The sequence below is a fragment of the Neolamprologus multifasciatus genome, chromosome 22 (assembly GCF_963576455.1).
Source record: "Neolamprologus multifasciatus chromosome 22, fNeoMul1.2, whole genome shotgun sequence".
Lineage (NCBI taxonomy): Eukaryota > Metazoa > Chordata > Actinopteri > Cichliformes > Cichlidae > Neolamprologus > Neolamprologus multifasciatus.
This window is the reverse complement of record NC_140459.1, coordinates 18,608,592-18,622,879: the sequence shown is the minus strand read 5'-3', so window position 1 is coordinate 18,622,879 and position 14,288 is coordinate 18,608,592. Positions and strand designations below refer to the sequence as shown.

General features: G+C 41.3%; 1 protein-coding gene and 1 long non-coding RNA gene across 2 annotated transcripts; one reads left to right on the top strand and one right to left on the bottom strand.

Moving 5' to 3' along the window:
- Positions 1–359: 359 nt before the first annotated feature.
- fkbp9 (FKBP prolyl isomerase 9) lies at positions 360–14,066 on the top strand. Its single transcript, XM_085149612.1, has 10 exons — positions 360–711; positions 1,417–1,562; positions 3,106–3,295; positions 3,375–3,520; positions 5,113–5,302; positions 9,779–9,924; positions 10,232–10,421; positions 11,954–12,099; positions 12,688–12,851; positions 12,931–14,066. Exons 1-10 carry the CDS (start codon positions 509–511, stop codon positions 13,108–13,110), a joined length of 1,701 nt encoding a protein of 566 aa, XP_085005738.1. The 5' UTR covers positions 360–508; the 3' UTR covers positions 13,111–14,066.
- On the bottom strand, positions 7,426–9,783 carry LOC146493334 (uncharacterized). The gene is made up of 2 exons (XR_014872108.1): positions 9,468–9,783; positions 7,426–8,252 (listed from the first exon to the last, which is right to left on the bottom strand). It is a non-coding gene; the product is annotated as an uncharacterized LOC146493334 (long non-coding RNA).
- Positions 14,067–14,288: the final 222 nt, after the last annotated feature.

Sequence of the window (14,288 nt, the reverse complement as noted above, 5' to 3'; positions counted from 1 at the left end):
GGTGGATGTGTCCGCATCTGTTTGGAGACCCCAATGTTTCCACGTTGACACATAACTCGGGCAGCACTGCGCAAGAGCAATGCGCGGTGCCCCAACTATCCCATTCAATTGCAAAGGGCGTTAAGTCAGCTGGAGCGAAACACGGAAGTAATACGTCACAGTGTCAAAATAAGAGTCTAATTTTCTAATCTAATATTGTGTGTTTTTTGCTTGTGTGGCACAGAAATATTGGACCACACTTTTCAACTTCTTGTATTTGGGTTTTATTAACAATGCGTCACATTTAGACGAATAGTCAAAATTTTACTTGTAATATTCAAACCGGATGTGGTGCGGCTTTTTCTCCGGCTTGACACGTGATCAGTCCTATGCTGGAACCAGAGGCAGGACTTGTGTCCAAATCGGAGTAGAGGAAATCAAAGCACCGGGGGACAGGGAGTCAGCGGGCACACAGGCAGGCCGTACCCACAGTTACCTCCATCGTCTCAAAGCTTTCTCCTCGGTCACAATGATCAAGTGCGCGCAGGGGGTGTTGTATCTCTCGGTTCTGGTGACGTTCGCCGCCTGCAACGCTCCTCCGGTACCGTTAGACGACATCCTCATTGAGAAAACCTCCGTGCCAGAGCAGTGTGTGCGCGCGGTCAAAGTGGGAGATTTTGTCAGGTATCACTACATCGGCACGTTTCCAGACGGCAACAAGTTCGACTCCAGGTGATTGTCTCACATTTGCATTATTTCCCTCTCACTTTAGCACCTTTGCGTTTAGAAGACCGGCTGCACGGTCCGAGCAGCGTGCGCGACGCGTAAAAGTGCGCGTTTAGTGGTTCGCCCCTGTGAGCCACGCAGGCAACCAGACAGCCTGAGCTCTGGTGCTTAATCTCAGGGTCCAAAACTGTTTTTGTGTCGTCTGGAAAACAGACGGTAACAGGGATTACACAGGACCCCGATCTGAGAGATAATTTAACAGTTAAACTAGTTTTTGTTTTATGCAGAGGCTTCTTCCACGACCTTTAAAGTCCCCCAAACTCCACTTTGCAAACCACTGACAGTGAAAATATCTTGCACAGTGGTCAGCTGGGCAGACACCCAAAGCCCCACATACACTGTCACATTTGATTTACTGCACAATGGATTACAGCATAAACTATGATGGACTCTGCAGATTAAGATAACACCGTGGCCCAGTTTTAGTGAGAAATACACTTACATTTTTGCATAAGAGTCTTTGTGTTAAATCTTTAGAAATAAAAGGCTGTTAAGATGTTGAAATATGAAAAAGAAAGGCAGTCACTTTAAAAACCTGAAGTCATTGCCTCAAAGGAAATGTGATTAAAGCCAGGGAATAAAACGATTCATGTTACACAGCAACATCCTCATAGATAATTCCCTGACAGTCTGTTTTTGTTCATGTTTTAGTTATGACCGTGGCAGCACGTACAATGTCTTTGTTGGCAAGAAGCAGTTGATTGAAGGGATGGACAAAGCTCTCGTGGGAATGTGTGTCAATGAGAGAAGACTGGTGAAGATCCCACCTCAACTCGCCTATGGAAAACAAGGCTACGGTGCGTATGTCTGAACGCGTGCCAAACTCATATCAGCACATCGCTCTGTCCCATATGACTGATTGTTTGGAACGAGAACAAAACTTCTGTGCCCAAACTCTGGGAAGTTAGGGCACAGACTGGTGTTTATCCCTCTGTAGTTACTAAAAATATATCTCTGGCAGAGCTAATCATAGCACAGAGAGATCTTGGTGGGATATTTGCAGGAGCACAAGGCGGAGAAGTTACAGTCTTTGATGAATGCTCTGACTTTTGTTCTGTTGAAGTCAGTGGAAGCAAAGAGGAAGTGGGCTGCTCCTAAGCATCCATGTTGAATGATGTCAGAGGGGCATCACAGACCAGGAAGCAGACCAGAGGAAGCCGCTGTGGATTTTCAGCTGTGAATGTTACTGCATCAGCTGCAAGCAGATACACTGTCATGTCATGAGTGTGTGTGTGGAAATGAAAAAAACCTGGGCCATTGTTCAGAAATCAGTGTGTTTGTGAAGCTATGTTTACAAGAAGAGAGAGGTGTGTATATGTGAGAGAGCATGAAATATTTCTATCCCATTATCTAATGTGAAAGAGAGAGAAAGAGTGGGCATGTGGAGACAGGTAAAGGCTGAGGCTGTGTCCTCTACCGCCGCCTGTTTTAGAGGGATCAAACAAGGGAAAATAAAACTGGTGAGATAGACGGAGCGCTCTGAAATGGTAGAGGGAAAATTTTGCCAGAAGAGACTGCCAACTCATCAGTAGTAAAATCACAATGGTTACCACACACTCAGGCCCTCCACCTCCTCCTCCCATGCCCTTACCTTCGCCTTCTTCACTTTAGATCCACATCTTCTGTCTGCTCGTGGAGCTTCTGTGAAGGAGTAGAAGAGTATGGAAGCTTATTTCTGCCACTGAAAAAACAAACAAACACATTTTTGCCATTCATATCTCAAAACTTCAACTTACTAACTCAAACTCATGAAAAAATGACTTGAAATATTGAGCTATTACGTCAAAACTTTTAGATAATAACATGAAATTTTGAGTTATGGATGACAAAAACTAGATTTTTGTTTCAGGCTTCCACAGAGAAGAGAAGCAGAGACTCCAGAGAAACAGTTTATACCTGCAGTTTATAACGTACAGAGAACAATCACATTTACACACATATTATATACACTCACCACCAGTCAATTTATTAGGTACACCTTGCTAGTACTAGGTTGGACCATCTTGTGGCGCCAGAGCTGCCTAAATGTTTTCAGGCATAAATTCAACAATGTGCTGGAAACATTTCCGAGAGACTTTGGTCCATATTGACATGATAACGTCACAAAGCTGCTGCAGATTTGTTGGCTATGCATCCACGATGTGAATGTCCGGTTTAACTTAACTAAAAATTTCAGCTACAGTAAAGAAATCAAATCAAAATGAAGGTTAAAACACTTAAAACTGAACAATATCAGGATTTCCTGTAAAAGCTCATCAGAAAAACCAGAATCGATTGTTTATTTAATCCAGATATCCCACTGCAGAGTTTAAGAATCACCTGCCGTCCTCTCCTCCACAGGTAACATCATCCCTCCTGACTCCATCCTCCACTTTGACGTCCTGCTCCTCGATGTGTGGAACCCCGAGGATGGCGTCCAGACAAACACTTACCACACGCCCTCCATCTGCTCTAGAAAGGTGGAAGTGTCTGACTACGTCCGCTACCACTATAACGGCACCCTGCTGGACGGGACCCTCTTTGATTCCAGGTTTGTCTCGTACAAGCTGTCATTCATGCATCAATCCACCTGCACACTTACAGCCTGTTTTCGCCACTCTCTGCTGCAGCCACACCCGCATGAGGACCTATGACACTTACGTCGGGATCGGCTGGCTGATCGCCGGTATGGATCAGGGTCTTCTGGGAATGTGTGTTGGAGAGAGGCGTATTATCACTATGCCCCCATCGCTTGGATATGGAGAGAATGGAGATGGTGAGTTTTGATGTGATTAGTTCCTTAAAGTCTTCTGTCAGACTGACGACCTGTCTATGGCGTACCCCGTCTCCTGCTCTACGACAGCTGGGATAAGCAGTCAAGAAAATAGATGGATGGATTTCCAGTTTCTTCAAGTTTTACTACAAACACTAGAATTTAGGTGAAAAGAAGCAGCTGCACTAATACCATCCAATATGTATCCTGTTAATCACACTAGGCTGAGTTTAGATAGATCTACAATAAACAAGACATTTTAAGTAAACGTGCCACACAATGACCTTATAGTATAAGAGAGTGCAGAGGTGGCAAAAGTACAGATATTAGGTACTTAAGTAGAAGTACTAGTGTTTATAAGTACTCTGGTCAAAGTTCAAGTACTGATTTAACTTCTATACTCAAGTAAAAGTAAAAAAGTACAGGCTCAGAAATGTACTCAAAGTAATTATGTAACAAGTTATTTTTTTAGAGGACTTTTCTCCAAAGTTAACTGAACCTTGTGGTATATTAATATAATAAAATATTAATTTAACAAAATTACATTATTAAATGGGACTAGAAATTGTATATGTTTAGCTAGTCTGACAAACTTTGTGGATATAAATGTTAGATGTGAAAAGAGCTGACATTTAAAAAAACGTTACTCCCTTTGTCCTCCGTCCTCTTCTGTAGGGCTAGTAAGATGCTGACGTACCATGAAAAAACTTGTGAACAGTCACACTTGTTCAAAACAAACAAACAAAAACAAACAAAAAAACAACTTTAACCCACTGGTGGTATAAATTATGTATAAATTATATCGTTTTGCCTCTTTCATCCCTTTATGTGCAATAACCCCGGCGATTGATACACCGTTAGGATTAGTTTTCGTGTATTACTGTTTAGGCTCATGTCGAATTAACGCTTTGAAGGCCCGCTGTGATATAAAATAATAATAACTCCCCTCAAATGTCTTTAACTAAAGGTAATGAGCCTGTTTTGAAAATGTAAGTATACACAAATATATTTGTGTGAAAACGTATGGAGTAAAAGTACAAAGCAGCCAGAAAAATAACTTCATAACTAAAGTACAGATACCTGAAAAATTCAACTTAAGTACAGTAACTAAGCATTTGTATTTATACTTTTTACCGCTTTACAAGAGTGATAAAAAGACAGAAAAGTAGACAGTAAAAGTGAGACTGACACTGTTTAAAGGTAGTGGAAATTGCATTAATAAATAAAACACTATAAACTGAAGAAAAACAGCTGCATGCAGGTAAAATAAGTAATAGGAAGTTTATCCTTCATCCATTGTGTAGCACGGTTATGTGACTACCTGCTGGAGGAAATTAAGATGGAATGATTCACAACACCTTTGTGTATGTGAGTTATTAACAAGTTCAACTGAAACTGGTTGTGTTTAAGGGTAAGAAACCCCACTTACTCACACTCTATCATTAACAAGCACAAACATTATTATTAAGAAGGCTCCCGTGCTCTCATGTTCACATCACATTATCGTGATCTGATTTGCTGAAAGTTTGGGAATAGCAACCTGAGCCCAGAAAAATAAAGAGTTTAGCTTCTTCGTCATCTTCTTCTCTCCTCAGGCAGTGACATCCCAGGACAGGCTTCCCTGGTGTTTGATGTTGTCCTCTTGGACCTCCACAATCCCAGAGACGGGATCACAGTGACTAACCAAGTGGTGCCCGAGTCCTGCACGAGGAAGACCGTTTCTGGAGACTTTGTGCGTTACCACTACAACGGCAGCCTTCTGGATGGGACATTTTTCGATTCTAGGTATGTATTCATCATAGAGGGAAACGTGTTCTCGTGGTTCCTAAATAAAAACCGTTTATTGCCCGCTGTTTCTCAAGTTGCCTCACGGTGGCAGCATTTCTCTGGAGACACAAAGAGGAATCGAAACTTAAACTTCAAGTAGAAACTTCCTGCACATCTGTGTCACATAATAGTGTAACTGTTTTAAGTTTAAAATCTCTCTTCTTATGGTGTTTCTTGTGGATTTGAAAAAGCCTGATTTAGAGCGGCATTGCTTGTATGCTAAATTTAGAACCACAAAGGACACAAATAAGAGATACAGCCAGAAACTAATTTGATTTGAAAAATCAAAACAAAATGCAAGAAAGGTGTAGCTTAGTTTTCTGAAGAAAGATGTCATATGTAATAAGATAATTTCATCATTTATCATCATCATTTCATCTATCAGGTCAAGTACATGCGCCCAACAGCTTGTTGAATCTGTGCCACAAAGAAATAACACGGTTCTGAATGACGTGTACCACAAAATATTGCCAGTGAATGCAAGAAAAAAGGAAAAAAGAAACACATTTGCACTCATATCTGATTTGCACTGTGTGCATTTCTTTGGTATCTGCGTCATGTGACGCAGAGTTATTCAAGGTAAACGAACAAATGCACAAACAAATGCACGCTATTAAACCAGTTGTTGGTTGCAGCTCACGCCCAGTGGTTTTGAGGGTAAGATCGTTTCCTGCTGTTGCGCTTTAAGCAGACGTATTTATTGTAACAGGTGTGATATTGAATGCATCGTCACCAAATGAGCTGACGTTGGATTTTAACGTCTGGGTAGTCTCACAGCTAAGTGTCTTTATCCTTATTCCACACAGCTAGCAGCTAGCACACTGTGTCCGTCACAATAAAGCCAGTAAATCTGGTATTGTTCATTTACCTTCAGTCTAAGGTAATGCACATAAACATTCAGCATCTTCAGAGAGAGGCTCTGCAGTTCTTGGAGGTTTTGCAGATGTTGAATGAGAACATTCCCTTTAGGAGCTTCTTTCAAAACAAGGGAGAGTTGATTTTAGATGCAGCAGCATTTTTTTTTTAGCTTGTTTAGTATTTATTTGTGTGTAGGAATTACATTTACACCCTAAATGCAGGAAACCAATAAGTGGGTAATGAGTCACTCCTGAATTCAGTCATCCGAATTGTGAGTTAATAAGGACTGTAACATCTGCCTCTCTTAGACTCAAGACCCAAGACTGTCTATTTTCAGCATAACCATATTTGCATATACAGTGTGCTGAAATATCGTCCCCGTTAGGTCTACGTGAATCAAAAATATATTTTAAAAAATTAAAATCTGCAAAACTCAAAAACTACGAGTTTTAATTAAATCAAATCAAATTTATTTCTTTAGCACATTTAAAAGACCAGTGTACGTCATAGAGCTTCACAATAGTACCGCAATGTGGGGAGAAACAAGGGACAAATTGAACAATTACAATAACATGGTATGTAGTGCAAGAAAGTCAAACTAATTTGCTTCAAAGGCTAAATTACACAGGTACGTTTTTAGGCACAATTTAAACAATTGAATAGATTCGGATGTACGGACATCAACTGGGAGATTATTCCAGAGTCTAGCAGTTGGCTAGAAGATCTTAGTGCTCTCTTGGGGTTACACAGGTCAAGGAGATCAGTTAAATAACTAGTTGCTGTTACCCCCAATTCTTTGATCTTTGGCTTGAAGGAAGAACAACACTGAGTGTTTAATGCTCAATCAACATTCTCTTTATTCCATACAACACTTTCCACAGGAGGGTGTCTTGAAGTGTGTGACAGTTACACATAGCTTCTTCCCCTCCCCCCTCCAGGGTCATGAAGCATAAACCTTCACATTATTTCTATCTTACGGCGCCTAAGTGACGGCCTTGGCTTCCTGTTTTATCTCTTCCTGCTTAGATGGGGCAGAAAACCTCTACCCAGTATGTTCTGTTCTCTTTGTAATCAGAAAAGGAAGGTCATGATTCTACACAAACAGCATTTCTTATAACTCAGCAGTGTAATGCATCATAAAACAGTCTAAAAAATCGAATGTTTTCTCACCTTCTTGTAGATCTGGAGAGTAATGCAACCTAAAACAATATAATGATTTCACAATCTTTAATCAAAGGTATAATGTGGCCTATAGCGGTATAATGATCTGCTTTTATACACTTTCTGGTTCAGTCTTGAAGACATCACCGTATTCAAAACACATCAATCATGATTCCTCCTCAACGGCTAATCATAAACATAAAACAAAAATTATCTTTCCAAAACAACCTCCTATGTCTGCTGCAAATGTCAAGGCGACCCGATAACCACAATAATAGAGTATAAAACCTATTTATACACAGAATTTAACACTGTAACCTGACGTGTGTAGATTCGTAGTCATCCTGGTCATGTAGTCTCAGGAGCTTAGGGCACCCGACTGTCTGCCACCTACAATGCTGGTGCCTCAATCTCCACTCACATCTTGCATCTCAATGAGTCACAGGATGGTGCAAGGCAAGGCTTCACAATGGTTTCACACAAAACCTCTCCTGTTATTGAGCCATGCCGTTTTCACACCTTGGCTCATGATTAATGGGTCAACAACTCCTTTAAGGGACAACCCCCGCTAGGGTTTAAATACCTGGGACTCTCTACCGGTTTGTTTTGCAAATGAAGAAGTTTCTCGGATGAGAGGTGAAACGTCTTCAAGAAACTTAAAGAAGTCCAGTGGCTTTCTTTCCAAGCTTTTTAGACTATAACCAGTACAAAATGTAAACATGGATAGCAGGGATTAAAGAGGAATCGTGATAATAACGCATCACATTTCTAAAGACTATCACAAAACATATCAGATTAAGTGTTATCTGTTATCTGTCTTATGCGTTAGCGAGAGAAGTGTGCATTGTTGCCTGTGTGTGTCTGTCTGAACTAAGAGAGCAAAACAAGGCTACGGTGCGTATGTCTGAAGGCGTGCCAAACTCATATCAGCACATCGCTCTGTCCCATATGACTGATTGTTTGGAACGAGAACAAAACTTCTGTGCCCAAACTCTGGGAAGTTAGGGCACAGACTGTTGTTTATCCCTCTAAACTTTAGTAACTAAGTTACTAAAAATATATCTCTGGCAGAGCTAATCATAGCACAGAGAGATCTTGGTGGGATATTTGCAGGAGCACAAGGCGGAGAAGTTACAGTCTTTGATGAATGCTCTGACTTTTGTTCTGTTGAAGTCAGTGGAAGCAAAGAGGAAGTGGGCTGCTCCTAAGCATCCATGTTGAATGATGTCAGAGGGGCATCACAGACCAGGAAGCAGACCAGAGGAAGCCGCTGTGGATTTTCAGCTGTGAATGTTACTGCATCAGCTGCAAGCAGATACACTGTCATGTCATGAGTGTGTGTGTGGAAATGAAAAAAACCTGGGCCGTTGTTCAGAAATCAGTGTGTTTGTGTGAGAAAATGCATATATCTTGGGAGACACAGGATGTGAAGCTATGTTTACAAGAAGAGAGAGGTGTGTATATGTGAGAGAGCATGAAATATTTCTATCCCATTATCTAATGGGAAAGAGAGAGAAAGAGTGGGCATGTGGAGACAGGTAAAGGCTGAGGCTGTGTCCTCTACCGCTGCCTGTTTTAGAGGGATCAAACAAGGGAAAATAAAACTGGTGAGATAGACGGAGCACTCTGAAATGGTAGAGGGAAAATTTTGCCAGAAGAGACCGCCAACTCATCAGTAGTAAAATCACAATGGTTACCACACACTCAGGCCCTCCACCTCCTCCTCCCATGCCCTTACCTTCGCCTTCTTCACTTTAGATCCACATCTTCTGTCTGCTCGTGGAGCTTCTGTGAAAGAGTAGAAGAGTATGGAAGCTTATTTCTGCCACTGAAAAAACAAACAAACACATTTTTGCCATTCATATCTCAAAACTTCAACTTACTAACTCAAACTCATGAAAAAATGACTTGAAATATTGAGCTATTACGTCAAAACTTTTAGATAATAACATGAAATTTTGAGTTATGGACGACAAAAACTAGATTTTTGTTTCAGGCTTCCACAGAGAAGAGAAGCAGAGACTCCAGAGAAACAGTTTATACCTGCAGTTTATAACGTACAGAGAACAATCACATTTACACACATATCATATACAAAACTTACAAAATTAGGATGACACTGGTGTGATCCCACAGCAGACTGGGTAGGGGGCATATTACAAAGGAGGAAATGAAGTCCCTGGTTTGATTATCTGCTAGATAGATGTTTTTTGTGTATGTTTATCTCTTTATTCATTACCCTGTATCTATAAAGGAAAACTGACATCTGCAATGTGTTACGGTGTTTTTACCTCCTCCATATCGGCGTGCATCTGAAACTCAAGCTTAAGCTATGACTAACTTTATTATATGAGGGTAAAAAAACAAACTGTTTTCACCTTCAAAATTATTTTCCTAATATTTTCTTTTCCTCAGCTACTCTCGTAATCGTACCTACGACACATACGTGGGTCGAGGCTACGTGATCGCCGGCATGGATGAGGGCCTGATCGGAGTCTGCATTGGGGAGAGACGCACCATCACCATCCCCCCGCATCTCGGTTACGGAGAGGAGGGCACAGGTGCGTATGTGTAATGCTCACATTCGTATTGGCTCGTGAGAGAAAGATCATAAGAGTCATGAGCCATGAGATCAGAAGTGCTTGTCATCATGCGTTTTTCTTGTGGTAGAGAAAACAGAAGGTCTGCTGTAGCGACGGGACATAAACGTTTGTTTTTGAGAACGTCTCTGTACGAATGTGCACGCTTTCCACTCAAGATTTTATAAATTAAAAAGAAATTCTGGATTCTTGTTTTGACTGAAATCACAGGTAGATTCAACTCCTTTTTTCCCCTTTCCACATCTCTCTCTCTCTCTCTCTCTCTCAGGCACAAAGATCCCAGGCTCAGCAGTGTTGGTGTTCGACGTCCACATCATCGACTTCCACAACCCCTCGGACATCACTGAGATCACCGTCACTTTCAAGCCAGATGAGTGTGACAGGCAAACTAAGAAGGGAGACTTTGTTAAATACCACTACAATGCCTCTCTGATAGACGGCACATCCATCGACTCCACGTAAGTAAAGCTCTGTTGGACTCTTCTGGGAGAGCAAAAAAAAAAAAAGCTAACAGAGAAACTGAGAATTATTAGTGCAGAGTTGGGATTGAGCTAAATGGAGGCGTCAGCGTGAAGGTGGGAGTTAAAATTTAATAGCAAGGCCACCTTCTTCCAGACCACCTGCAGGAGCGAAAGAATGGGGGGGGGGGGGGGGGGGTAGAGAGCTTAGTGGGGGGAGGGACGACACACAGTGAACCATGTCTGAGGCCAGCTGAAATCCCCCGCCTGGAACAAGGTTTTGGGGAAGAGGAAGTGCTTCAGATTTTTCCCAATTTTCTCTACATCCTCTACATCCTGATATATTAGAGAACCGGTTAATAATTCTTAAGAGATCAGGTAAAGCGTGTTATAGCTGTGAAATCAGGACCAGAGCATCATCAACATTCAGACAATTTAAAAAATTTGACTTAAAAACTTTAAGCAGTGATCACAGAGTCTCTCAAGTTTTACTTGCAGCAAGAAGTCAGAGGGTACAAAGTAAGACTAAAGCTTACAGCTCACGGATGCCGTTATAGCTGGAGTCACATCCTAAGTTACACAATTAGCTTTTCAAAATTGTGGAATTTTCCATGCATGTGCCGTCATGCCAAGGCATACAATCTTATCTTTATTAGCTCCGACTCAGCCCCGTTTCAGGGTTTTCAACAGCAGTCTTCTTGCAAGTACATCATAATCAACTGATCTCATACAGACGTAAGTCGAGCAACGGTTTAACATAATTTAAAATTTTCTTGTAATTAAGAGGGTAGCAATAGATAGCATGATTGGAACTTTGACAGAGGTGACATGTAGTGGGTTGATAGCAGGTTAGTAAAGCTGTTGCTCGGTTAAAAATTGGAGGTGAGATTCAACTCATTTTTAAGCAACTGTCAATTCAGTTTTTATAATTCTGTTCAAAAGTAAAACATAAAAAAAGGCCATTAGAGGAGAGCAGAACTCACTGAAAACAATTTATTGAAATTCTACAAAAGTGCAGAATCAGTGAATAAAAAGCGGAGGCATCCACCAGATGTCAACCAATAAGCACGTAGTTATATGCACAAAAGCTTCATAATGTAGCTATAATATGTAGCCTACAAGATTATTGATGGTAAACATGACTCTGTAACAGTTTCCCCAATGTCCAGCTTGCTGGTCTGCGAGCTCTTTATATAGTAACGATCCCCAGCAATGAGTTGAATAATTGTGATTAATGGTCTGCAGGGTCATGTCTCCTCACTGTTTAATGGTTGTTTGAATCCACAATTGTGAGTCATCCTAGCAGCAGGTTATAATTTGCAAAAGTCTTCTTAATGCTGTGGATTCAAACCCACACCGTTATCTTCTGGCTGAAATTAAGAAAATATACATTACAAGTTGAAAGTTTTACTTATTCTTAAACAAGAATAAATAAGAAAAACAGATCTCATGTGTATACACAGAAATGATGGACATGCTTCCTTTAGCACGGCGACTAATATGCAGCTGTTTTATATGTTCATCTGTTTCAGGTATAATTATGGGAAGACATACAACATAGTCCTGGGAGCAAACCAGGTGGTCCCGGGGATGGAGGATGGACTCATAGACATGTGTGTGGGAGAGAGAAGACACCTTGTTATTCCTCCTCATCTGGGCTATGGGGAGAGGGGAGTCAGTGAGTCACGCACACACGCCCGCACACTCACTCACACACACACACACTCAGAATGTGTGTGTTTCATTTCATTTAAAATGAAACACATTTTTACTGCGTGCACCTTTCTAGTGGTGCAACACATGAAAGGTTTCTTTCAGTTTCCAGTCATAAAATAAAATTATTGTAAGTATTTACTTAGTTTTGCTGTCTAGCCTGGTCAGGGATGAAAATCCACTTATCAGCAGATTTGGGAAATGCACTGAACCCCTATAGCTCATCCTGTGGGTGGTGGGTCCACAGAAAGGCGACACACGAGGGTCTTTCTGGTACTGCCAGGCCTGCCCAGATAAGCAGGAGGAGAGTAGAAGGGAGGATGGATGGATTTAACATGAGAGTAGCATCAGTTCTCTTCATTTAACTAAAAGGATAACCATATTTCCACATTTATCAAATAGTTCATTGAGCAAACAATGACTGTAAACTCCATTTTATAATTTTATAACTTGAGGTTAAAGCACCCAGTGAGCAGTAGAGATAGTTCTCTCTTTTCAGCTGATGTCTGGAATGAGTCACGGTGATTTATTGAGCTTTTATTTGTGCGTCCAGCTGGTGAGGTTCCAGGCAGTGCCGTGCTGGTGTTTGACATCGAGCTGGTTGACATGGAGGAAGGACTTCCCGAAGGCTACATGTTCATCTGGAACGACGAGGTGTCTCCAGACCTCTTCTCTGAGATGGACAAAAACAGCGACAAAGAGGTGGAGCCCTCTGAGGTATGTCATAAAGCTGCTCTTATCAAGATTTTCTCTTAACCGTCACTGTTAATTTACCATCCCCTTTTTGTTTGCACAGTTCACTGACTACATCATGCGGCAAGTGACCGAGGGTAAAGGTCGCCTGGCTCCCGGCTTTGATCCTTACCGCATCATTGACAACATGTTCTCCAACCAGGACCGCGACGGTGACGGAAAGATCACAGAGGCAGAGTTCAAACTTAAAGCCGATGAGGCTGCTGCTCACGACGAGCTATGACGTGCTTTATAGCGCGAGGGTATAAGGCAAAGGGTCAGATAGTTGGGGAAATGGGGACTGATAGTAAATTTGTGGGTGGTAGAGTAGCTGCAGATGGGTTTGTATGTTTAAAGTGTGGAGGGGGAAATGGGCTGACAGAGATTTTTGTGGACTTAGATGATAGAGTTAAAGGACGTCTCGTCTATGAAGTGCCAATTGAGTGTAAGAAGAAATAAAGAGTATGTAGGATTTAGAAAAAAATCATGTAATTTGAGGACTACGATGGAAATGAATGAATTTTTAACCTCCTTTCTCATCAAAGGGTATAAAGGCACTCCTGTGTGAGAGAACAAACAAGTGCCTAGCTCCACTTTGTCTAGATTAAAAACTCTTTTGACTTTACAGACTTTTATTTTCTTATTTTCTACTCAGTTTGTCCAAACTGCCTTGACAGGAGCACCGAGTTATTTGTAATTAACTGTGATACACTGTGATGGAAGAAAGGTTCTTACTCAGAGCTGCCGCTGTTTTTAAAAGTGAAAAATAATAGGGTTTTATTTCCTTTATTTACATTCAACACCTACCACTGTTTCACTTTTAAATGTCAGCCCACCTTCTGTGATTTCAGCCTTAAAATCATTCAGTCACCCTCCAGCTGTCAGGTCTGAAACCTCCATTCCTTCACTCGTTTTTGGCCTACTGTTTGTTCCTTCGCTTGTTTCGGTCTTCTCTGCATGTCTGGTGCGGTTTAGGAATTTGTGTGCAAGTGTGTGCGTGTGGGTGCAAGAGTGAGACAGAGCTATGCAAATAGAGTATTTTTTTTCTATTACTTTTACATTCAGGAGAACACTAAGGCTTGATGTCGCCTGTATCAGCTGAAAATTTCATTCGATTAAATGACCTGGCCTAAATATAATGCTCGCATTGTGTCTTCATTATCAGGTTGATGCCTACATGAGTGTGAGAACTGAGCTCCCTACAGCTTTAACAAATATAAACAAATATCTTTATTTACCCATGCGCATGGGGAGTTGTGCACAGCGCAAAGCATCCTGCAGATCTGAGAGGCGCTCCTTCAACCTGTTACATTTTTACTCTAAGTCACACAATACATTTAGGACCCTTTGACCTAACCCTGATCATTGAATGCATACACACTATCCCATTACCATTGATATATGAAGTTGTCTTGTCTCCTA

Bases quoted from the DNA above. Each gene is read 5' to 3' on its own strand.
- fkbp9 (XM_085149612.1), top strand. From the start codon at position 509: ATGATCAAGTGCGCGCAGGGGGTGTTGTATCTCTCGGTTCTGGTGACG. The intron at 1,563-3,105 runs GTGCGTATGTCT...TCTCCTCCACAG, and splicing joins CTATGGAAAACAAGGCTACG to GTAACATCATCCCTCCTGAC. The intron at 3,296-3,374 runs GTTTGTCTCGTA...TCTCTGCTGCAG, and splicing joins GGGACCCTCTTTGATTCCAG to CCACACCCGCATGAGGACCT.